At 28.6% G+C, this 24672-nt stretch overlaps 1 protein-coding gene across 1 annotated transcript in view; it reads right to left on the bottom strand.

The window, feature by feature from the left end:
- Positions 1-19104, bottom strand: part of LOC122271332 (uncharacterized) — a 39412-nt gene extending 20308 nt beyond the window's left edge. The window contains exons 1-4 of the mRNA XM_043052269.2: positions 19011-19104; positions 8926-8982; positions 6277-6352; positions 2528-2712 (exon numbers count right to left, since the gene is read on the bottom strand). Of these exons, the coding sequence (XP_042908203.2) occupies positions 2528-2712; positions 6277-6352; positions 8926-8973 (309 nt within the window). The 5' untranslated portion in view covers positions 8974-8982; positions 19011-19104. The remainder of the gene's footprint in view (positions 1-2527; positions 2713-6276; positions 6353-8925; positions 8983-19010) is intronic.
- Between the last annotated feature and the right edge of the window lie 5568 nt (positions 19105-24672).

Here is a 24672-nt window from a genome sequence, read left to right on the forward strand (position 1 = left end):
TTATCAAAACTTGGAATAAAAAAAAACAATATCAAAATTTGGACTACTAGTTCGTCTTTCAATGTGAGAAAGTTGTTGCTAAATTTATCTTAGTAATGCATTGAATGAATTTTAGCCTTTGTAAAGGCTGTAATAATCTTAGTTCTTGCATTTAAACCTGCCCATATCACAATCGTACTAATCCTTGCACGGGCTGCGACTTTTCAATCCAATGACCTTTAGCAATCCATTCTCCTGTGTAGCATTTTCTTTATGAAAAAACGTTTAGTTTAGGTAACAAATTTTAAAAGAAATAAAAAAATAATACTTGCATTATAGTTGTGTTCATCTATGGCCAAGAGGAAAATCACTAAAACAGAGAGCGAGTCCTTAAAGCCAGCTAGATTGTAAATTGGCACACGAGCTTTGATTGTAGTTTCTTCCTTCATATCATGCCATTAATATCTTAAATCCATCTGGCTCGTTGGGATTAAAAAATCTTTTCACCGGTAAGCCTAAATTTCTGTTTCAAATACTGCTTAAGAACATTACATGAGGTAAGCTTGAAGCATTCTTGAATGGTTTATCAATCATGGTGCTTAGAAAACTTTGTTTACAAATTTTTAAACATTTCGTACTATTTCAGATTAACAGGAAATAGAAGGGAATCGTATCGCTGTTGAATTTGCAGACTCATCAATCACCATTTTAATGAGGGGGCGTTCCCAATAAGAAGCTACAGCTGATTAAATTAATAAAAAAAACAGCTTCAGTTCTTTGAAATTCATCAGCAGTTTGTCTTCATTTAAGGCGAACTCAGAGAGACAATATTTTTTTTCTTTTTAATTCATTTACCAAACGTTCACCTGAACTCATTTTTAAAGCTAACTAAAATCATACAGACGAAACTTTGAATAAACGAACTAAGACTTTAAGTTAGCTAATTTTAAATTTATGAAGATAAACACATTACGTGGTTTTGGGCTTTACTTTTTTTAAACCCAGAAAAGGAAAAATTACGGACAGTTTTTTTCTTAAAAAATCTTAATGCTTTCAGAATCCTTCAAAACTCCCAGAAAACATGTTATTACTTTTCTAAGAGTGTTAATTATTAAGTTGTTTTTAAGCAAAAAACGCTTATTTTCGTTTCCTCTGAAACGGGGAGTCACGTGACTATTCACGAACTGACGTTACCTGTGCTCATCTGCGTTCGTTTACCATCGTTGTGCTGTAAAAGCCATTACGTTCACCTTTCGTTTGAATTTTCGTAATTAAATCTAAGTATTTTAGATGGAAAAAAAAGTTAGTGAAAAGAAAGATATGCATTATAAATTGTGCTTAATGAAAATGTGGGTTTAACATAATGTATTTTTAAAATATTGTTAAATTTCAATGGAACAGTGAACATGGGATCAATGGAGCGAAATTTTCTAATTCTGAATAGTTGATATTTTTTAGTTCAGTAAAAAAGTTGTTAGAATGAGTTATGGATGCCTGATATTACTTATTAAAATGATGAGTTATAATTACAAAATAATTTTTTTCTTTCATTTTCTCAACTATGTTGATCTTTAATTTTAAATTACCTTTCGCATTTATTTTGAAGATTTATTTTCATGTTAAATGAAAGAAATATCGAATAAATTACTGATATAGAATAATTTTTCGATTCTAAAAATGTAGGAATTCTTAAGTTATGGACTTTTTTTGTTTGTTTATTTTAGCTCTAATTTAATGCAAGGAATTATCTTCAGCATTGTTTTTTATTATTTTGTAAAATGATTGTAGGAATAAATTTTCCAGTAAAAGGTATACATCTTTTTTACATCATTTTAAAGAATTGAATTTTACAAAATTTGAGAGAAATTTTTCAAATAGTTTCTGAGTTATCAGATTTTATAAAGTCGTGTATTTAAAATTCGGTTTCCCAATATGCCCTTTGATTTGCACTTTTGTTCGATATTTATTTTTCGAAATTTAAAATTACATTCTTTGAAATGATGTAAAAATTTGCCTACATTAAAATGAAAAACTTTTTCTAATATTAAATAAAACAATAATAAATAACTATTAATTATTTGTATAAAATTACTTTTTGTTAAACAAATTTTATAATTACGAATTTCGATCAGCTAATTTTCTCGAGATCTGTCGAAATACGCAATAAATAACATTAACATTAAGGATCCAAACCTTGGATAGCTCACCTTACTCTATGGGGAATGTATTTTTCAGATTACCCAGATTGCTACCCTCTATAATTTGGGGTCAGGAATCCGAATGAGTAGAGAAAAAAATGGCATGTTTATTCTGAGAACGTACGTTTTTGTGTCTGAATTCGTAGCTTGAAACATACACTAATTAGTGTTAGCATATTTGAAACCAGGGTCTTGAACGATTAAGATTTTGTCCTGGTGCTTGAAAATCCATTAGATCAAAAGTTATTCTGTGTGTTTCTTTTTTAATTTTGCACATTGTATGAAACAGCGTAGATAGTAAGTATTTCATTTTGGATACGAAATTATCACTATAAAATTATGCACTTAACTGTATTTTTGACCGAAATAGATCCGCATTCATTAGTTGGAATCACAAGATGAATCTCTCTTGAGCCATTTCCCCTGGCTGTACAGGAATCTTCAAAATAATCTTTGGCATAGAGAAGACCATAAAAAGGTTTTCGAAACTTTACAATTCCCATTATAGCTTCTGTCGTACAGGCGACTTGTACAGCTGTAAGAAATAACTCGAACATTAGTTAGAAAATAAACTGTAAGGATATTTGCTTCACCGTAGGAAAAAAAAATGTTAAAATTTGGAAAATACAAGTGACAAGTGAAAATACAAACTTAATTTAAACTTTAGAATTTATATTTGACATGATAAGTAGGTTTATATTTGTGTCTTTATTTTTACCATGTGTGAACTGGAAACATTTTGCATCGACTTGCATTATGCCTCGATTAGGATCCTTTTGCATCTACTTGCATCATTTTACTAACTTGGTGAAGCGATTCTCTTGATTCGACTTGATTCGTTTAGAATAACCATGAACATTTGCCATATTATTATTGACGTTAATGATGCTTATTCAATATTGGTAATAGGTACAAATTGAAATAAAAAAAATTGTACAAAATTTTAAGTTTATGGTGAAAAGATAGTTATTCACATAGAAGAACTATAAAAATTCGCCTTAATATTATTGATATCAAAGATGCTTAATTAATTATTGTCATAGGTACTAATGGTATTATGCTAATTGTGTTGTTTTAATAGATACTGAATACTGAATATACTAATATAAGTACTATAATATCTACTATTAAGAACTGTGGACATCGAGGTTTTTTACAGGGAAAGGAATTGTATTTAGCTTTCAAAAGCAATGTTAAAAATTAATCATTATTTCAAGGGGCGCGGTAAAAGTAATTGTTTTTTTTTGACTATCGGCTTTGGCCTTGTGCAGAAGCATTAAGCAAAATGTTATTGAATATAGTTAATCTTTATACTGATGAGATAAGCTTCTTAAACCATGTTTTGTTCCATTTTATAACGAAAAGCCAAAACGTAGGGTAACAAATAATAAAAATTAATACCCTGCAATTGTATTAGCTTAAATAATTGTGTCGGAGTTTGTCTTTTAGTTTAGCACATAATTCCGTTGGGTTGAACAAAACTGATTTATTGATTATTTATTTAGTTTTTCATCACGTGTGAAGAACGGATATTCAGTGAGGCGAATGTATACTAATTTCACTTGTATCAAATAATATAACAATTCCAAAAACAGTGCAGTGTATATTAAATAAAAGCATATATTAATTTGTCAGACTTTTCTGTCAAATAATATATACTTTCACGCTTTTTGTTAAAGAAAAAGTGCCATCAAATGACATTGATAGTAGTATTCTTTCAAGATCCATTTAAATCAACAAGGTCACTTAATCCATTTAATAACATGATCATTTCTCAAGTTCCATTTCTTTAACATGGGCTGTCATCAAAATATTGATGGTTTTATTGATGTGTTTAGTAAACCAATCACTTTATGTCAATTTATTTCTAAGAGATAATAAAAATGTTTCTGCCCAGTGTGTTCTTTAGGTTGTAAAGAGTGTTATAAAAAGTTAAATAGACCATTTGGCGGCTTTGGTACGCGTAATCTGTAGAAATAAAATATCGTAGAATCTGGACGTGATCATTTTTAATTCCAGTTGCATGTTCCATATTATATATTCTTAAGCCAGCATATAAATGACTTCATTTTTCTATTCAACCCATTTCCTTCATCGATTGCCTATTTGAATGAAATATTTGTATTCTTTGATTTGTGTTTCGAACAGTAAAATATTATTTGTGGAACTGAAATTGCTTTTGTCTGGTACATATAGCGCGCCAACTAAATGTGCTTTTTTTTCATTTTCGGGTGTTCCATTTTCTGTTTTTGAAGAATTAAGTATACAAATTGCAAAGCTAGTTATGTTTAAAAGAAAATAGATTAAAGTAATTTTCTTTCTATTAATTGTCATATCGTTTTCAATTTTTACGAATTTTTAATGCTAAAAAATCATAAATATTCTAAAACTGTTTTATTAGCAAGATTTTAATAATGTATTATTTTGTATTATGTAAATAAAACCAATATAAAGTAAGAAAGTCGGTAAAAATTGCTGAAAATAGATGTGTGATTATTGCAGATAAACTAGGATTATTACAGATAAACTGCGATTATTACAGATAATTGCTTTGCCTTCATAATCGTTTTTTTTTCCTTGACGATATTTTCCACAAAAATACAGAACATTTTTTTGAAACAAAATACGTAATTGTTGTAGTATTATGTAAATAAAAGAAAAAAACATTTTACCAGTATGAAATCACAACGAAATGTACGATTACCTGGGTTTAAAAATAACTATCCGTGCTTGAAAGAGAGAAAAAAAAACCCGAATGAATAAAGATTGCGAGACTCAATAAGAATAAATAAAAGAGAAGTAATATAACTTCTTAGCACCAATCATAACACTGCATGGTTTTTAACTTTGAGTTCATATTGAGTTTTTTATTTTTATTTTTTAAAATTTCAATATAAATGTTAAGATTTATATCCGGCACCATCTAATCATAGTCTCACTCTTCTTCGTTACTCCCAAGTGAGATCTATTCAAGTGGGAGCTTTTAAAATAAGGATCTCGAGAGATATCGAAAATAAATTTTTTTTTACGGAAGGGATAAATAGTCAGCACTTTTTCTTACGAAAAAGGTAAGAAAAAATGCATTCCCAATAAAAGCACTTAAATTGCTGTTTATTTTCGAGCAAATAAAATTTGAATAGCATTTTTTACTAGAAGTTTAGTTAATAATTGTGAACTTATTTGTAATTTGTTGAATTTGTAATTGAAAGGCCAACCCAATTTTTAGTATGCAGAGGTCTGTTTAGAAGAGATTTGCGTCCATTAACGGATCTTTTACAAAATATCTTTTTTATAAAAATGGACCCATCACAAATTTGTTTATTTTCATTATTATTTTGTTAAACGAATAAACCATTCCCCGGGGAAAAAAGGAAGACATGTAAACGAACTAAGTTTTGTCTTCGGCAGACGCATCTTCCTTTATTTGTCCGAAATGAATATTCTGCTTTCAGCATAGGCTAAATACGAAATATTTGTATGTTGCATCTCTAATTTAGAAGCAGCAACTGCTGTTTATTTTTGAAAATTTAATTTTTTTTATTATAATTTTACAGTGCTGGGCATAATCTTGTAACTATTTACAATTTAAATACTCCTTGAAAAAGTTTTTTTGTAATAACCGGACCCTATTTGCACAAATTCATAAAAGCAAGACTCTGGTTGAAAGAATGTGACTTAACGTTTATTTTATATTCACAAATTACGAGTAATTTTTTCACAATTTTACAAGAACAGGGCCTTTCACAGAATGTCTGGACAGATCCCTGGTATATATATATTTCTTATTTCATACAACTCCCGGCATAGATTTCTATATTTAAATTACTAAATGTAATAGGTTTTACGCAACAAAACAAAATATAACATAAAGATAAGCATTTAAAACCTTGGTGGCAGCGGCTCTTATGATTTTTTTAATTACGAGAAATGTTTTTGTTGCTTGAATTTGTAAAGATGATTTTATTTAAATACTGAAATGACTAACAAAAGTAGCATGCGTATGAGTAAAAAAAAATATATCAGTAAAGCAAGCTGGTGTTATCCCAAATTTTGAATATATTATCGACCCATTTTTTTATAATTAGCACAAGAGACTTACCGGAAGGTTTATAGTCTTCTTCTTTCTTCACAATCTTGAGACCTTCTTTAACAACCACTGCCATTAAAGGTCCTACCTAGAATTTAAAATAAATAAATAAAATTTCTTTTCAAAAAGCATAGTTTTTGATACTAATTATGAGTGGGTACGTGAATTTGAAGGTAATTTGCTTAAGTACTGTGATTTTTAAACACACTTATTGTTATGTATTTTTAGAATCCAGGCAAAACATAAATTAGAATAATTATCTGCTTAATAAAAGAGAAAATGAGTATTCACCTTTTGACGCAGAATCTTTATTAAACTTATTTTTTAAACTTTTTTATTATTTTGTATTAATTTAGGCCAAAATGAGCAAAAAAATATTATATTTAACATTTTATCAATTTATAGTTATGAAATACAGCATTATAAACAGCGGTGTCACTTTCTTCGTAAAAGGTTAAATCCTCCGAACATGGCTCATTTCCAAGCAATAATTTTTGAAATTTGCACTTATTTGCAGTTATTTAGATCTAAGAGAAACAGTTATTCATCATTGAAATTTCCTTAATTTACAAAATAAATTATGGATTATTTTTTGAATATGAATGAAAAAAAATTAATTCGATTTAAATGTTTTGGATTTTTTATTTTATTAGAAATATGATTCCGATAATGTAGCAGATTAGTTTAAGTTACACTATTAAACTGTTTTTCATAATTGAAAAAAAAATTTTTTTTTTGCTCGTAACTAGAGCGTCAGCAAAAAAATATTTATGGGATATCGGTTTCCCAGCTGCGTCAAAAGGTTAAATAATAAAATCAAAAGTAACGCTGAATAACAGATTTGCATACAGAAGTTAGATTTAAGCCAATTTAAGCTTACTATGACATTTTAAACTGATTAATCACATGTTTCAGTATATTATTATGTAACACAAGTTACACTAGTAAACTTCTCAAACAATATAAACGTAGCGGAAAGCATTTTTCGTCGGGGGGGGGGGAGTGGACAGATTTACTTATTTGTCTTTTCATTTTATAAGAAAATAGTTGTATTTAATTAAAGAAAGACAATTTATCACATACTGTTAACTGAGTCACGATGACTCAGGGGAAAAAGCGCTGGCCTTATAATGAGGTGAATCGGGTAAGAATCCCAGCAATGGCTGGTCGATACAAATTCCGCATCCGGCTCTCACCGACCACAGTGCTTCAGTGGTTGTGGATCAAAGGTTAGAGTCCCCTTGCCGTCAGACTAACCGTGGAGGGTTCTCGTGATCTTCCTCCCCATGTTACGCAAATGCGAGTTAGTTTCATCAAAAAGTCCTCCGCGAATTCAAACTTCTCTTAATTCAGGTGTTCCCTCGTCTTCTGGATTGGGTTCAAAATTACAAGGATACGGGAGTTGAATATTAGTAGTCGTAAATCCAAAAATTGGGTCGGCTGTTCAACGACGGTTACAATATAAAATATTGTATACTACATGCATAAGTGTTCATAAAATCAAAACACTAAATAAAAGGCCCAGTGAGCAAAAAAAAAAAGTGAAAAACTAGAATAACTTTTGATTTAATCACTGGAATTCCCGATCTTAATGGTTTGAGGGCTTAACCTCAAATATGCTGATTAATAAGATTTTCAGTTAGGAAATAAAACATAAAAACATACTTTCTCTGAATAAAAATGCCTGCTTTTCGACAAATTTCGATTCATGACCCTCAAAATAAGGGGGGGGGTTAGCCTCAATCTGGTTTAATAGCTTAGGCAAAGAGAACAATCGTGAGTTTGGGCCCCTTAATGTTAATTTGACTTTTTTGCATGTTACACTATATCGCAGAAACTTTTTAAGTACATCGAAAAATTTTTGTATTGAGTTGTAAATTGAGTTTTTCTAAAGATAATTCAGAGTAAAATTTTTTAATATTTATTAATTATTTTTTTTATCAATTTTAATAATTGTCGAATATATTGTTTATTGTGAGGTATGCAAGCGTTTACACCATTTTAAGAACTGAAATTTTAAATGACGACATGCAAAATTTGAACAAAATCGGTCGAATAGTTTCTGACCACTTTAAAAAGACGTATATTTAAAATTTGATTTCCTCACTACTCATGAAATTGTTTTAGTTTGTTTTTATAAAAATTTTACTTTATAATTTTAAATTCTTTAATGTCATGTAAAAGTTTGTTTACCTAACAATTAAATTTTTTTCGATTATTAAAGAAATTAATAAGAAGTAATATATATTTATTTAAAGTTATAATTTAAATATTTTATCTTTGGAGAAATGACTATTATAATTAGGTGCAGAAATCTTTCAATTTGATTTAAATTTCTCAAAATAAAGTGAAAAATGCAAAAAGCAAAATTATTATTAAGGGATACAAACTTCCAACTGACAAAGGAATACGACTAATAAGGGATACAAACTTTCTTCTCACCAAAAAGGTGAGATTTTCCGTATTGTATATTTTACTAAAAGCTTTCCCTCATAAATGTTCTTTTATTTATTAAAAAAGAATCTTTCAATGTATTGTTACAATGAGATTTAGCGGAAATGATATATGTATCTGATGTAAAATTTTAGTTCTGAAAGGATTTTTTTGTAAAATTGCTGTACATTATTATTGTCCAAATTTGAATTAAAGATGTCTACTTACCCAAAAACTTAAAACAAACGCATAGAAAAAATTCTTTGAAGACATCATTACAGATTCCTAAAATTAAAAGAAATTTCAGTCTTAGACGGAATTCAAAGTAATTAGTAATATTTAGGTATAGGGTAGAGTGTTGCACCAATTTTAATTTCTTTAAAATTTTTCTATACAGGAAGCAATATTGCGAGGAATATTTTAAAGTTTATCTATTAATATAATTTTATTGTGATAAAATTTTGTGATACAATTTGGAATTTTTTTTAACTAAGGAAGATTGTTAACCAAGCTTTAATGTACATGGTGTTGTACTATGAACCATTGGGTGGTGATCATTGAATAACATTCGTTATGAGTACTTTCCTTCTGTACTTATTATTTGGTTGAACTTGAGTTACTTTGGATTAAGTGGACTGTATAAAACAAAGTAAATCAAATTATTTACCTGCAATTAAATTGAAAAATATCATTGAAAGCATTAAAAGTAAAAATCTGAAAATAGTACTGCAGATAAGGGAAATGATCGCAGTTTAAATCATAGGAGCATAAAACTTGGTAAAGATAATACCACACATTTGAAGCTTTAATTTGGGATGGGAGGCCATCTCATACCAATAATGGCCGACATTCGAAATAACGATCTCTGAAATTTTTTTCTGTGCTCTTTTTAGATGATTTTTGTTAACAAATTTGAATGATAATTATTAAAGAAATAACGAACTTTGATACTTTTTGCACGAGTTTTTCAATTTTAATAAATGTACGTCACTTGGGGTCTTTGCACCATGTTTCACCAGCACGCTTCGCTCACCGACCCCCATTATTACTTGACAATCATTTTGGTATCTTGACGATAAGCAGTTTGTTATTTTAAAAGTAATAAGTATTATTCTACTTTTTTTATTTGTAGTAATATATCCTTAATAATATATTTATTAAAATCAAATATTATGGATTATAGCGCTATGGGTTAATTAATGATAAAGTATTTACGATTATTTTACAATATAGTTTTTGTACTACTGGATAATTTATATTGCATTTAGTGTATAAACACACTATAGATTATATTTATATGATAGATTCAATTAAAAATTTTTTTTTCTAATGCCCACCTGGGCCTGGGTTGACATTCTCAATTTAGGCGCATTAGATTTGTTGGCCACTCTTTCAGGGGCACCATATTAGGTGGGTCAACGTTACCCAGATTTTGGTTTGATATTATAAATAAACTAATCTATTACGTGGTTATTTATTACGCAGTCTATGATGTGGTACGAAATTTAGAATTTAAAGTAAATTTGTAGAGGAAATACAACGGTAACAAATCGAAATTATAAGGTTTTAATTTTATCCTAAAAGAAACAGTGGGAAGAGCTTGTGGAACCGAATCTGAGTTAATACAATATGCAATTTTGAGATCATTCAATTAAATATTTTTTAATTTCAATGCCATACTCTGTTTCCCGCTAATAAACCGAAATGATTACGAATAAATAATGGGGGCTCGTGAGCGAAGCGAGCAGGTAGTGGAGTCCCCAAATGGCATACTGATATAAATACAAAACTGCATGCAGAGATATTTTTTATTTCTTTAATATACATCATTCAAAATTCCACCCCCCCCAAAAAAAAAAATTAAAAAAATAAAAAAAGAATATCAAAAATTAATTAATTCATAAAATTTAATTATAAAATATGTTATTAATGAAATATGGCATATATTATTCGAAATGGAATAATACGTAAGACTTTTAATTTAACAATTTGCTTATGACCAAGGAAACAAAATGATTGGAAAGCAATTATGCATTTTAACAATCTGCCGTACTCCAAAGAAAAATGACATATAATCACTCTCTTGACACATATATCTGTTTATTCCAGAAAACCGAAGATTAAAAATCTAATTAGAATTCCCAGAAATTCTAATTTCTTTCTAGATAATCAGAAGTGCTGCTCATTAAGTTCGACATTGTTAGAGATATTTTGAGTTGCCTTGAAGAATAATACAGCTCAAGTTTGCTGCAACCTTATTAAGACGTCGTGTTGAACCTTATTATGGGATCAATTAAATTGTTTCAAGATTGATGACTCGATAATGTTGTTGAACTTTAACTTAAACAAGGTTCTACTTTAACTCCTCATCAAGGAAGCAGAAAAATTTGCCGGATATTATTTTTCAAAATATTGATAGATAATATCGATATTTTACCGTTTTAGTTTGATACTTAATTGTTATTTTTTTCGTTTCGTTCGAATATGTTCGATTCTTGATTTGTTGATTCCATTTTTAACAGTAAATAGTGAGGTATAATATCTTTTTAAGTTATTCTCATATCCTTACGTTTATTTTTTTATTTTCGCTTGAGTAAAAGCTTTTATTAATCGCACTTTTAAAAACATCCGGATCTTGTAGCGGGAGCATTTTATCACCAAAAGAAGATTTGTATCTAAAGCGGATTAAAAATGTTTCAATAAGCTTATTCTCTTCTTTCATACCCTTTTTAAGTATGTATGAATAAAAAAAAAGTTCTCACATTTCAACATATTTCTTTAGAAAGTTAAGCCCAAATACATAAGATTTATGTCGTAAGATTATTGAGAAGTATCGACTTAAAGTAATTTAGCTTCAAGACAATGACATTCAAAATTATTAACTTTTTATGTATTTTAATGTATGTATATATATTATTATTATTATTTTCTTTTTTTTTCAAAATAAAAAAATAAGAAATTTCCTTTTACTAATTTACAGTTACCGCCAAATGAAACTTTCCGCTTGAGAAGATATAGCCTATGTTTACGGGTAAATGATCTTATAGTGTAAATATTCTTATAAATATGAAGTTCCGTTAGAGAGTCGATCGCGTCGCTCTATTGCTCAGATGATTATCTAGAGTAGGTTTCTAGTAGGATTTTTAAATATAAATGATGTTAATAGTTGAGACATCATGGTAGGTTATCTTAGAACTCCCTTGTTTCTGACAATCATATCAAAGGATGCGCATCAGTGATTTAAGATTAAAAGTAGAGGTAAATAGAATATTTTTCTCGCTTTTCTTACAAATTTTCAAACATGCCATTTTCGTGCTTTTCTAACCATCAATAGAGTTTTAAATAAAGTTTTAGAAACTTCATTTTAAAATTAGAGATTTAGAAACTTCAGAGCATGTTGACCACAGTATCTCTCGAAATCTCTGTTACCATTCTATGGAACTAAGTTGAATTATTAAACCATATTATTATACTTACGTTTGGTTTCATGAAACTGTGATCAGAAACATAGCATAAAATAGCACCTTATTGACTTTGCATCGTATTATGGTGTAACTCAAAACCGATTTTTCTGTGAGTGCAATAGAGTAATTTCTGAAAAAGTTGGTTGATACAGCAATATTTATTGCATCTATAACATTCGCCGATTTAATTGTTATTGAAAACTGAAATTGCAACATAAATTGTATAATTTTAAAGTTGTCGTTCTAAGGAACAACTGTAAATATTAAAAAGTGTTAGAAAATTGTATGTGGAATATTATTTAAAAAATGTAATGTAAATGTAATGTAAAAGTGTAAATAAAATATAAAAATGTAATGTAAAAGTGTAAATAAAATATAAAAATTGACACTGTATTATTGTAATTCAAAACTAATATTGCAGTATTTTAAAAATTAAATTTCAAAACTCTGTGCTAACATAAAGGAATTCACAATAAGTGTAAAAATAGAGAGTTTCTTTAATACAGCAAAAAATATCAGTTGGAAAAAAAAGTTTTTTGTTTTTACTATTAAGTTAAAGGAAAAGAAATGAAACTTTTTTTTTCAGAAAAAATACACTTCAAATATTAGAAAACACTTTGATGCTTTAAAATTGAATCAAAAATCGATTAAAAATAATTTCAGTATGTCTTTAAAAAATTACACAATTCTCGTTTAGACCCACAGTTCGTATTTTCGGCAGAAAAAAAACGATTTTTTCAATATTTAATTTGCAATAAGTTCGTTGTTATAAACATGACTTGAAGAAAGCAATTGTACTAATTACATACCTACTTTAAACATTTGATTAAAACTTAATAATTAAAGAAAAAAATTATTAACATTTGAAAGATTATTCATATTTTCGCTCTTCAATTTTAATACATTTTATGAAAACTAAATTTTATTAATAATTTATTCATCGTTTTTATTTTTAACTCATTAAAAAATATAGAAATGTAACAGATATGAAAGAATTTATTTCAACTACGCTTCTATTAAATTTGTAACGTGAAATGTACGAAAAAAATAATGGATATCATACTCATTATATTAATTATGAAACTTTTGTCAACAGCAATATAAAAAACACGAAAATGGGTGAATACAAATTTATAACTAAATAAATAAACAAACCAAAAAAATTGTGGCATCCACTTTTGAAAAGATGGATAAAATGTGAAATTAAGAGTTGTGTAGTGGCCCTCAGGACTTTGCTTAACCCCAATTTGAAAACATTAGTTTTGGATGGATAGTGGAGTAAATACAAGATTCTTTAGAATTCAAAAATTCAAATAGTATCTATAACAATGTTAGAAATAGAAGATGGTGTTGTATTTTAGTATCATGCAAATTTTCACGTTTTATGGTTCAAAGCATCGATATTATGATTCAATGTTAAACCAATTTTTCTGAGAAAGTACACTGATAGAAATTTAGAATGGCGTTGAACTTTAGTACCATACGAACTTGCTGCAAATTATCACGCAATTATTGCACTAGCACCGATATTATGGTTCACTGTTGAACTGATTTTTCTGAGAACGAACACTAGAAATATAGGATTGTGTTGAACCTTAGTATCATACAAGTCCGCTATAAATTTTCACTTTAATAAAGTTCAAGGCACTGATTATAATAATTTAAAGTTAAAAAAATTTTTCTGAAAGTGTACACTATTAAATATTTTAGAGAGCGTTAAAAAATAACATCGCTCAAGTAAGCTGAAACTTTAAGATAATGACCAGTTGAACCAATGATTATTATTGTTTTTAAACTTGATTTTGCGATGCTATGGTTCAAGTAGAAGCGAAACATGTTTCAATTTAACGCCTTATTAAGGTTACTGCAAATTTGTATGATATTAAGGTGCAAAGTTTAATTGATTTTTTGAGGGTTTCTAAGGTCTGAGTCTTAAAAGGACATTTTGAAGATAAGAAATTAATTTTACTCTCAATGGAAGTAGCTTATTTAAACAACTAATTCTGAAATTTAACTCCATTGTATTTTTTCTCAAATAATCATTTAATTAACACTTTGTTTTGGCATATTTGCACCATTAATTTGGAAAAACTAGCTAATCATTTTAAGGCATAATCCTCTTAGTTGCATTACTATATAAACTAGTTTAAAGTGAAATCTCAATTTATATATTATTATTATTATTAAAATTAGTTTCACACTTTAAAAGTAAAATATCTTCATTTTTATTATTAATAAAATTATTCTCCCACTCAATGCAAAATATTTTTATTATTATTAATTCTAGTTTCATACTTTAATGCTAAATCCCATCCCCTCAGTTACATTACGAACACCACTGGGAAAATAGTGTTGATGTAACGAATCAGGTACTCAGATATCAAATTACGCAAGTAAAACAAATAATCATTTCTAATTATTGAAAATTTTTCGATAATCTTTTGTTCTATGATGCATCTCTCCACCTTTATCGCACTTTTATGAAAATATTTTTTCTTATTAAAGCGCTTGGTGGGGAGGGCTTCACAATGTAATCGACAGAGCGAGGGACCTAAATACGGACTTATCTGAAACTGATCTTTATAGATGAATGTTGGTCCGAAATTGAAACTTAAAGAGATTAAACAATGAAAAAGTGGCCGACTGGTTAATTACAAGTCTAGTAAAACTTCTTCTAACCTCATTTTTCTATGAAAAGCTCATCGCATGAACGAGTCATCTTATGGTCAGCCTCAAGTCATTGTCCGTTTCAGACAGTGGGCACAAATTGTAGGATGGTTTTTTATAACGGGATTCTTTATTGTGATACCGTCTTGTATAGGAAGCGTAAGGATTGAAGCGGGAATAAAAAATTGCACCACGTAGTGCAGCTTACAAAAGCGTTTGTGGAAGATGACGCCTATTTATTTTTTTTTCTATCTAGTTTTATTCAGCTTTTTAAATGACCTGTTACGAAAGTTAAAGTTCGCCTTTTGTGAAGATACATAGATGTAGTTGCGATGTAAAAAATAGAGGTGGAATTTTTGCGTAAGCAAAAGTGTTTCATAAATTTATTAACTGGAATGGCTACAGAAGAAATGATTCAAAGTGTTCTTTCGCATAAGTGTTGAAATAAAGGGAAATTATATAATAGTTCTACAGTCATAATTCCTCTGAAATATCTTTCTTAAAAATATAATGCAGAACTTCTGCTTTCAATTGTCAAAATTAATTTTGTTTTACTACCTACTTTTTTTAAAAGAAAACTTTTTATCGCTGACAATGAAAATTTTAATCACATATCGGGAATTAATGACTTTCAGGCTTACGTTTCAACATCTGATGCGTACACAAGATTGAAATATCGTTTCTGAACATGATAAAAAATTTGCATGATTAGTCTTATTTAACCAATAGTGGGGAAAACAATTTTTAAATTTATAACGAATTATATATTATTTTTAAAATAATTGAGTAAGATTTTATATGCTTAACGGGGAAATAATAATAAATAAAAAAGTTAAATAGTTTGAATAGAAATAATAGCTCTTTATTGTTAATCAAAATCAAAGTACTTAAAAAATTATGGAATAAAAAATTAGAAGGAAAAAATTCCTTACAGTATTAGTCATAGGAATAAAAAATAGCTAATAAAGGACATAAAAAGTCTTATGCGCAATCCTTTAAAATAAAGTAACTTATAGAAATATAAATTTGAGAATATAAAAAAGCATAAAATATATGATAAAATTTAAAAGTTTATTTTTTGGGGTTTAGTTGATTTAGTTTGGATTTTTCAAGTGAATGAGGTCAAGAAGTCATTTAAATTATGATTTCTTTCAGTTTTTTTCCAACAAATAAAACAAAACTGAAATACAGATTTAGTCGTCAAACATTATATTTTATTGTAACATATGTTAATGATTTCTGAGATTCCGGGGGACAATATTAACTTCCGGTCCGGTTACAATTGCTATTCGACGTAGGAAATTTGAAGTTGAAAAATGTTGGGAAACTTTATTGAGTTCTATAGAGTTATTTTCAGAAACAAGTTTTAAAAATATATTTCTTTTAATCATTTAACAGCTAAAATGAAATTTTTTTACAAGCAAGTAAAAGTATAAATCGAAATGTTTAGAGCAAAGAACTTACAATTAGTTAGTAATTGACCATTGTGGGTCATGTCGTCATCATGGAGGTTAAGGCTCTACATGGTTGTGGCAATGCTATCAGAATTGCGTACAAACCACCTTTAGACCCAGATAAATCGATACCCATTGATCAAAACCTGCGTGGACATCAAGACATAACTAAGGATCAAATCCCTGCCCCTTTCAACAAAAATTCAGCCCCTTAAACGTCTGAGCAACAGCGTCTTCAAGCGTTATATTAAACACTTAATGACTTGAACTTGATTTAAGAAAAAGTGGGATGGACTGCTAGAGGTTATTTTACCATAATTTTAGAATGAAAATTCTAGCAGTGAATGTAGTGGCGGAAAAATAGGGATCTTTTTTCTATGAAATTATTAAATAAAATCGAAATTTAAAAAAAAAATTCTTAACTATTCAACTACGGACTAATTTTTCTAAAGCGATAAAAAACAAAATATAAACAGCACCGTTCTTTTGCGATTAAGCCCTCCTTTTTTTCCTGAAAAGTATACCAGCAACACCTGCAATTTTTAAGGTTCTGCAGAGAGCAATGGAACCACGTTTCCTAACACGTAAGAGCAATGGTAGATTCTGGTTTACTCAGGCCACCGGCAACACATTATAAGCATCAAATGCATCAAATATGACAATATCGCGATAATTTCATTACAAATCGAAAAGTAAAGATAGTGATCATTATTGATAATTATAATTATCGAATGTAATAATATCGTGAACATAACACAACACAAAGATAACATGTCGAAAATTTAATATACCGGTAATTATATAATACGATATAATTGTGAGTGCTGATTAATTTGATTTGGGACCGAAATTATTGAATAAAGTAAAAAAATGATAAAATAATTAAATTGAAAAATATCGCGATGTATTGTGAAGCAATGAAATTTTTTAACATAGCATAGAAATATAACAATTAATTCTGTTCTTATCGATTTGTGTTGCCGACAACCCGAAAAATCAGCCAAAAAGCAGCCACAAGGTTCTTGAAAACAATAAATATATTTTTTAACTATGATGAAAAACAATTTTTTCCCCTCTATATTCGAATAACTGCAGAAGTACAGACGACTTAAAAAAAAAAAAAAAAGCTCTGGAACTTTTGTGAACACTAGAAGTGCACTACGAGGGGCTACGCAAAAATTCAAGAAGATATTTATATATTTGCGAAGATATTCAAGAAAATATTTTTCAAGTTGATATATTTCCTTTTCATAAACCTTTGAAACTGATTTGTAAGGTATTTTATTTGTAAGGTATTAATTCGCTTTTTAAGTAAAATAATAATAATACTAATAATAATAGCATAAATAAATGAAAGAAAGAAATTAAAAAAAAAAAAGAATTATTCCAAAATCTTAAAGTCGCCAAATCTCTAGGTATTTCTTATAAGCCATGATTAAAAAATATAACTTAAAAACTGGAATAAAAAGAACAGTTTGTGTGTCCGTATTTCTTTTTTTACTATAGCTAGCGTCCTGAAATCTGTATAGCGAAATGTCGATTTAATTTAGCTCCCGAGTATGAAAATCATTGAAAATGTCAATTGATCTATTCAACCTTTGAAAAATGAATTTTTTGTTAAGGTTTAGCTTTGGGCACTGTTACAAATTAAATAGCAGTCGCTTTTATTTTTAATTATTTAGAAGATAATATAAATATTATTTGTCACTGAATAGCTCTATTTAATAAAAAATGGAGTTCATCGCAAGTTCTTTTATAATTAATTACTTTACGTTAGGTAAGTTCAAGGGCTAACGTGAATAGTATAAGTGGGCTTTAGGTCTTTCTAAAGTCATCAAAAAATCACATGCTTATTTTATTTTTAGTTCCGCTTTTGAAAAGAGCTTCTATGAAACTTAATAATTTGAAATCAACAGTAATTAGGTACTTGCAACTCGAGATGGAGAACACCGCTGAAATCACATAGTTGTACCTAATCACGTGGTTGTGTTTGGCTTGTTAACATTGCGACATTGAGGCTTGGATTAAATATAACTCTGAAACAACTTAGATGGGATGGATTAGATTTAATAGGACACCTGAAAGTGATGTCACACGTGCGTATTGAATCAGCCTGACTGACCAACGCGTGATGTTGTTTGCAGGTATCTAATTGAAACAAAAAAGGAATTACGTTTTGTACGCAAAATTAATGGTGAAAAAGGCCTTTATTTTGGGAAAGTGTGACTATCACAGGTTGGCCGTGAGCAACAGCATGAGGCTGAGTAAATATAATATTTATTTTTGGAACTACTAAAAATTATTTTTTTTTAAAAATCCAAATTACCGGAAAGGGAAAATAAGAATTAATAGAAATGAAATGATTTTAGTTTATTAATTGTCTGGATGCATGACTTTAAGTTTATCACATGATTGGAAACTGTTAATTGATAGCGATTACACGTATGAAGAACAGGTATTTAGCTAGTAATTATATAAGTTAAATAAAGTTATCTTTTAAAATCAAAATTTATTGTATCTTTAAATTTTTTAATATTTTTGGTCTATGCTTTTATATATAAGAATAAACAAATTTTAAAATCATTATTTATTTTTCATGAATCTAAAATACTATTAAATAAATAGTTTATAATAAAAATAGTATAATGTTTTAAACATAAATAGCAATTTAAATTTAATATTACAGTTTTAAATACGTCTACAGAAGAATATATAAAAAAAGAATTACCTGAAATTCAGTAAAATCTGAATTCACAACTGCGCGTTTTAATGCTGAAGATGACTTTGGTCTCGATGTTATTTGAAGCGTAAGTAGAACTCTTTTAAGTGCGAAATGCAAAAACCCAAAGTTTCGGAAGTCTTTTTTTTTTACTGTTTTCAAGGTTAGTTTTTAATTTTTCTTCTTGCCGACTNTTCTTCAAAATATCCTCCCCGCGCTTTTATAACTGCAGCACACACTCGAGGCATCCGATCAATCAGCTTTTTTAATGTTATCTTGTCTATTTTTCGCCGCTGCTCTTGAAGGACTTTCCACATATGATTTATGCTGGTTAATGGATCGAAGACCGAAGGTAGGAGGACGAACCTAAATAGTTCCTGTGCGAAATTCATTATAATTGCTGAAAAATCAGTAAATTCTGAAGAAAAAAAAAACCCTTTTTTTATTTGACAATAACTTCGTCAAAAAACATGTTTTTTTGGATTTTTTTTTTAAATGAAAGCTAAAAGTCCAAATTTTTCAATTGTATAATAAAAATTAACAATATCTAACCCCTTTGTGCCCGTACATCGCGTCAAACTTCACAAAAAATTAATACAATTTTCTATGATTGTTTAGAGTGTAATTGTACATAGTTGCAAAATATATTAATTAAAAACAATTAGAGTACATAAAAGTAGAGATTTTAAGCTTCAAAATGAGCTAAAGCAGAAGCATTTTTGATCATTTTTAAAGAAGTTATGACACTTTGAATTTTGCCATTTTTTTTATAAGTTTCTAGGTGTACTGATACTTTTGAGCGGTACTGTAGTTTAGTATTCATGGTTTTATAACCATACAAGCTGTAAACGGTTTCAAAACTATAAAAGCAAAAATGTTATTTACCGTAAACTTTACGGTTAATAGGATGGACAGACTGCTACAGGTTATTTTACCATAATTTTAGAATGAAAATTCTAACAGTGAATGTAGTGGCGGAAAAATAGGGATTTCTTTTCAATGAGATTATTAAATAAAATCAAAATTTTGAGAAAAAGTTCTTTACTATTCAACTACGGACTAATTTTTCTAAAGCGATAAAAAACAAAATATAAGCAGCGCAGTTTTTTTTGCGATTAAGCCCTCCTTTTTTTCTTGTAAAGTATACCAGCAACACCTGCAATTTTTAAGGTACTGCAGAGAGTATGGAACCACGAACTAACACATAATGGGACAAGTTTGGGACTAACCAGTAATGGGATATGGAACACGTTTCCTAACACATAAGAACAATGGTAGATTCTGGTTTACACAGGCCACCGGCAACACATTATAAGCATCAAATATGACAATATCGTGATCATTTCATTACAAATCAAAAAGTAAAGATCGTGATCATTATTGATAGTTATAATTATCGAATGTAATAATATCATGAATATAACACAACGAAGGGATAAAAGATATCGAGAATTTTACATAACGGTAATAATATAATATGATATAATTGTGAGTGTTGATAAATTTGATTTGGGACCGAAATTATTGAATAAAGTAAAAATATGATAACATAATTAAATTGAAAAATATCGCGATGTATTGTCAACTATTGAAAATTTTTTTATACATAAAATCGAAATATTACAATTAAATCTGCTCTTATCGGCTTGTGTTGGCGACAACCTGAAAAAGCAGCTACAAACACAAGGTTCTTATAAACAATAAAAATCTTTTTTTACTATGATGAAGAAATTTTTTTTTCTCCTCTATATTCGAATAACTGCAGAAGTTCAGACGACTTAAAAAAAGTAGCTTAAGAAGCTCTGGAACTTTTCTGGACACTAGAAGTGGGCTACGAGGAGCTACGCAAAGATATGTATATGTTTGAGAAGATATTCAAGAAAATATTTTTCAAGTAGATATATTGTAGATATTTTTCCTGTTCATAAACCTTTGAATGACTTTTAAGGTATTTTATTTTTAAGGTATTAAGTCACTTTTTATGTATAATAATAATAATAATAATAATGAATATATTAATAATAATAGCATAAATAAATGATAGAACGAATATATAAAAAAAGGGAAATTATTCCAAAATCTTAAAGTGGACAAAAATATAACTTAAAAACTGTAATAATAAAAAGAGAACAGTTTGTTTCACTTATTTACTATAGCTAGCGTCCTGAAATCTGTATAGCAAAATGTCGATTTAATGTTAGCTCGGGAATATAAAAATCATTGAAAATATCAATTGATCTATTCAAGAGGGACTTTTGAAAAATGAATTTTTTGTTAAGGTTTGACTTTAGGCATTGTTACAAATTAAATAGCAGTCGCTTTTATTTTTAATTATTTAGAAGATGATATAAGTATTGTTACCTTATAGCTCTATTTAATAAAAAATGGAGTTCATCGCAAGTTCTTTAATAATTATTTACTTTACATTAGGTAAGTTCAAGGGTTAACGTGAATAGTATATGAGGGCTATGTTGTTGAAAAAAGTCATCTGAAATCACGTGCTTATTTCATTTTTAGTTTCGCTTTTGAAAAAGGCTTATAAGAAACTAAATAATTTGAAATCAATGGTAATTAGGTACTTGCAACTCGAGAAGGAGAACACCGCTGAAATCACATAGTTGTACCTAATCACGTGGTTGTGTTTGGCGTGTGAACGTTGCGACATTAAAGCTTGGATTAAATATAACTCTGAAACAACTTAGATAGGATGGATTAGATTTAATAGGATACCTGCAAGTGATGTCAGTCACACGTGCGTATTGAATCAGCCTGACTGACCCACGCGTGATGTTGTTTGCGGGTATTTAATTGAAACAAACAAAAACAAAAAAAAATTAAGTTTTGTACTAGGACGTAAAATCAATGGTGAAAAAGGCCTTTATTTTGGGAAAGTGTGAATATCAAAGGTGGGCCGTGAGCAATAGCATGACGCTGAGTAAATATAATATTTATTATTTGAACAACTAAAAATGATTTTTATTAAAAATCCAAATTACCGGAAAGGGAAATTAAGAATTAATAAAAAGGAAATTATTTCAGTTTATTAATTGTTTGGATACATGACTTTAAGTTTAGTGCTTGATTGGAAACTGTTAATTGATAGCGATTACACTCATGAAAAAAAGGGTATTTAGCTAGTAATTATATAAGTTAAATAAAGTTGTCTTTTAAAAACAAAATTTCTTGTATCTTTCAAATTTTTAATACATTTGGTCTATGCTTTCATCCATAAGAATAAACAAATTTTAAATTCATTATTTATTTTTCATGAATCTAAATTACTATTAAATAAATAGTTTATAATAAAAATAGTATAATGTTTTAAACATAAATAGCAATTTAAATTTAATATTACAGTTTTAAATACGTCTACAGAAGAATATATAAAAAAAGAATTACCTGAAATTCAGTATAATCTGAATTCACAACTGCGCGTTTTAGCGCTGAAGATGACTTTGGTCTTGATGTTATTTGAAGCGTAAGTAGAACTCTTTTAAGTGCGAAATGCAAAAACCCAAAGTTTCGGAAGTCGTTTTTTTTACTGTTTTCAAGGTTAGTTTTTAATTTTTCTTCTTGCCGACTTGTCGTTGGTTGACAAAGGGAACACCCAATTCACAATAGCGCCTTCTACCGGAACAATACTGTAATAGTGGTCAAATTGACTTCAGTGTTTTGTATCACTTCCTTACTTGACACACTTCAACGATTTTGTTATTACATCTCGTCACCTAGAAGTTTCGGCGGAATTATTTATTACATAAAGTGTCATGCATATTGGTAAGAAACGGATTTTAAGGTGCGGAATATATTTTCTTTCGCGTATTCATGCTGTATGCATATAATAATGTATAGTTAATATGGTAACATTGTGTGGTAGAAGCAAACAATAAGGCTCCATTTTGTAAAGTGAGCAAAAATAAATAAAATGGACCACCCTGAATAACTTTTGATGTAATGATCGGATTTTTATGTTCAAGGATTCAATCTTAAAGGTTTGAGAAGGTAACCTTAAACATGCTAATTAATTAGAGCAGACGAAGTTTTAAGTTACAAAATCAGACAAAAACGTATTTTCTCTGAATACATACTGTTTATTCGATGAATTCGAATTTGTGACTCCTAAAATATGGGGGGTAGCCGCAGTCTGGGAAGTATGGTCCCAATAGTTTGGTCAGGAGAGCGATCCAAAGTTTAGACCCCTTAATGTTAATTTTATGTTTTGTGTATTTCGCTATATCTCATGAACATTTGAAGCAAATTAAAAAATTTTTTGGACACAATTATGAAATTTGTTTATCTAAAGGTAATTCCATAAAAAATGACTTTACGTCAGTATTAATTTTTTTTCGTTATTTCATTTACTATACATGAAAAATTTTGAATTGTAAGGAATAAAATTTTTCACATCATTTTGAAGAAGGTAATCCTATATGGCAAGGTACAAAATTTTAGGAAAATAGGTTGAATAACTCCTTTGATATGGAATTTAAAAAAAATATTTTTAAAATTTCTCAGCAACTATTCTACGGATTTCGCACAAATTTCATATTTTTAAATATAAAACTACATTCCTTAAAATGATATCAAAATATTTTCGAACTGTTATTAAATAAAATAATAAACTTCTACTAAAAGTTAATTTTTTCATAGAAATTATTTTTCCACATATCCCAGATTGCATATACCATATTTCCCAGATTGCAATTATCCCCTATATTCTGGGGCTTCAGAAAAAATTCATGATTTAAAATATCGTGTGCACTAATTAATAAGCAGATTTAAGGTCATTTCCTTGAAACGTTAAGATTAAACAGTACAACATGAAGATCCGATCATTAAGTGAAAAGTTAGTTAGAATGGTTCGCTTTTATGCGAACTGTAATAAATAATTCCACGCATTTGCCTATAAATGAATTTTCATTATTTTGGACCCCATCCTCCCCTTTGTCACAAAACGTCGCACTTCATCATACCCCCAAAACTCCCTTTGTCACATGTCACGCCATATTACACAAGCATATACTTGTAGTTCAAAACAAAGCAATACGTTATAGATATTTCATGTTTTATTTTGTTAACTTATTTATTTTTTAATGACTTTTTGTGAATAAAGTAATAATAATATTAACATGCGTGTGAATAAAGCAATAATAATGGCAAAAGGATAAAAATTAATAACAGAAAAATATTTAATTTGCACATTTTAATTTTTATTTCATTTTAATCAAAATATGTAATGCCACTCCTCTTGTTGAGCCTTTCTTCCAGTTGTCACAAATCTCACTATTTTACAAGACCCTATCTCCACTTCAGGGTTAATATAATTTGTGGTCGGCCCCCAGTATTAAGTTTAATATTTCAGATTTTCAAGTTTTTATGCTTGTCATAAACTAATGATGAAACTTTAAAGCAAAGAAAGATACAAATTATTGCTTCTCCGAAAACGAGAAAAAGACAGTGAATTATTTTTGCTGTCAGAACAGTCAGTTGGGTGAACATAAATATTTTTATATACAAGTTAAAGTATTTTATAATTTTTGATGTTTTCATTTTTTATGAAGCAGTGTCCAATACTGCGGATAAATGCTCAATAATTTACATTGGAAAGCGGTGGAAAGTTAATGTTTTTATCCTTAAATCACTTTAATGTCATTTTCCATTTTTGTGCATT

This window comes from Parasteatoda tepidariorum, chromosome 7, assembly GCF_043381705.1.
Source record: "Parasteatoda tepidariorum isolate YZ-2023 chromosome 7, CAS_Ptep_4.0, whole genome shotgun sequence".
NCBI classification, from domain to species: domain Eukaryota; kingdom Metazoa; phylum Arthropoda; class Arachnida; order Araneae; family Theridiidae; genus Parasteatoda; species Parasteatoda tepidariorum.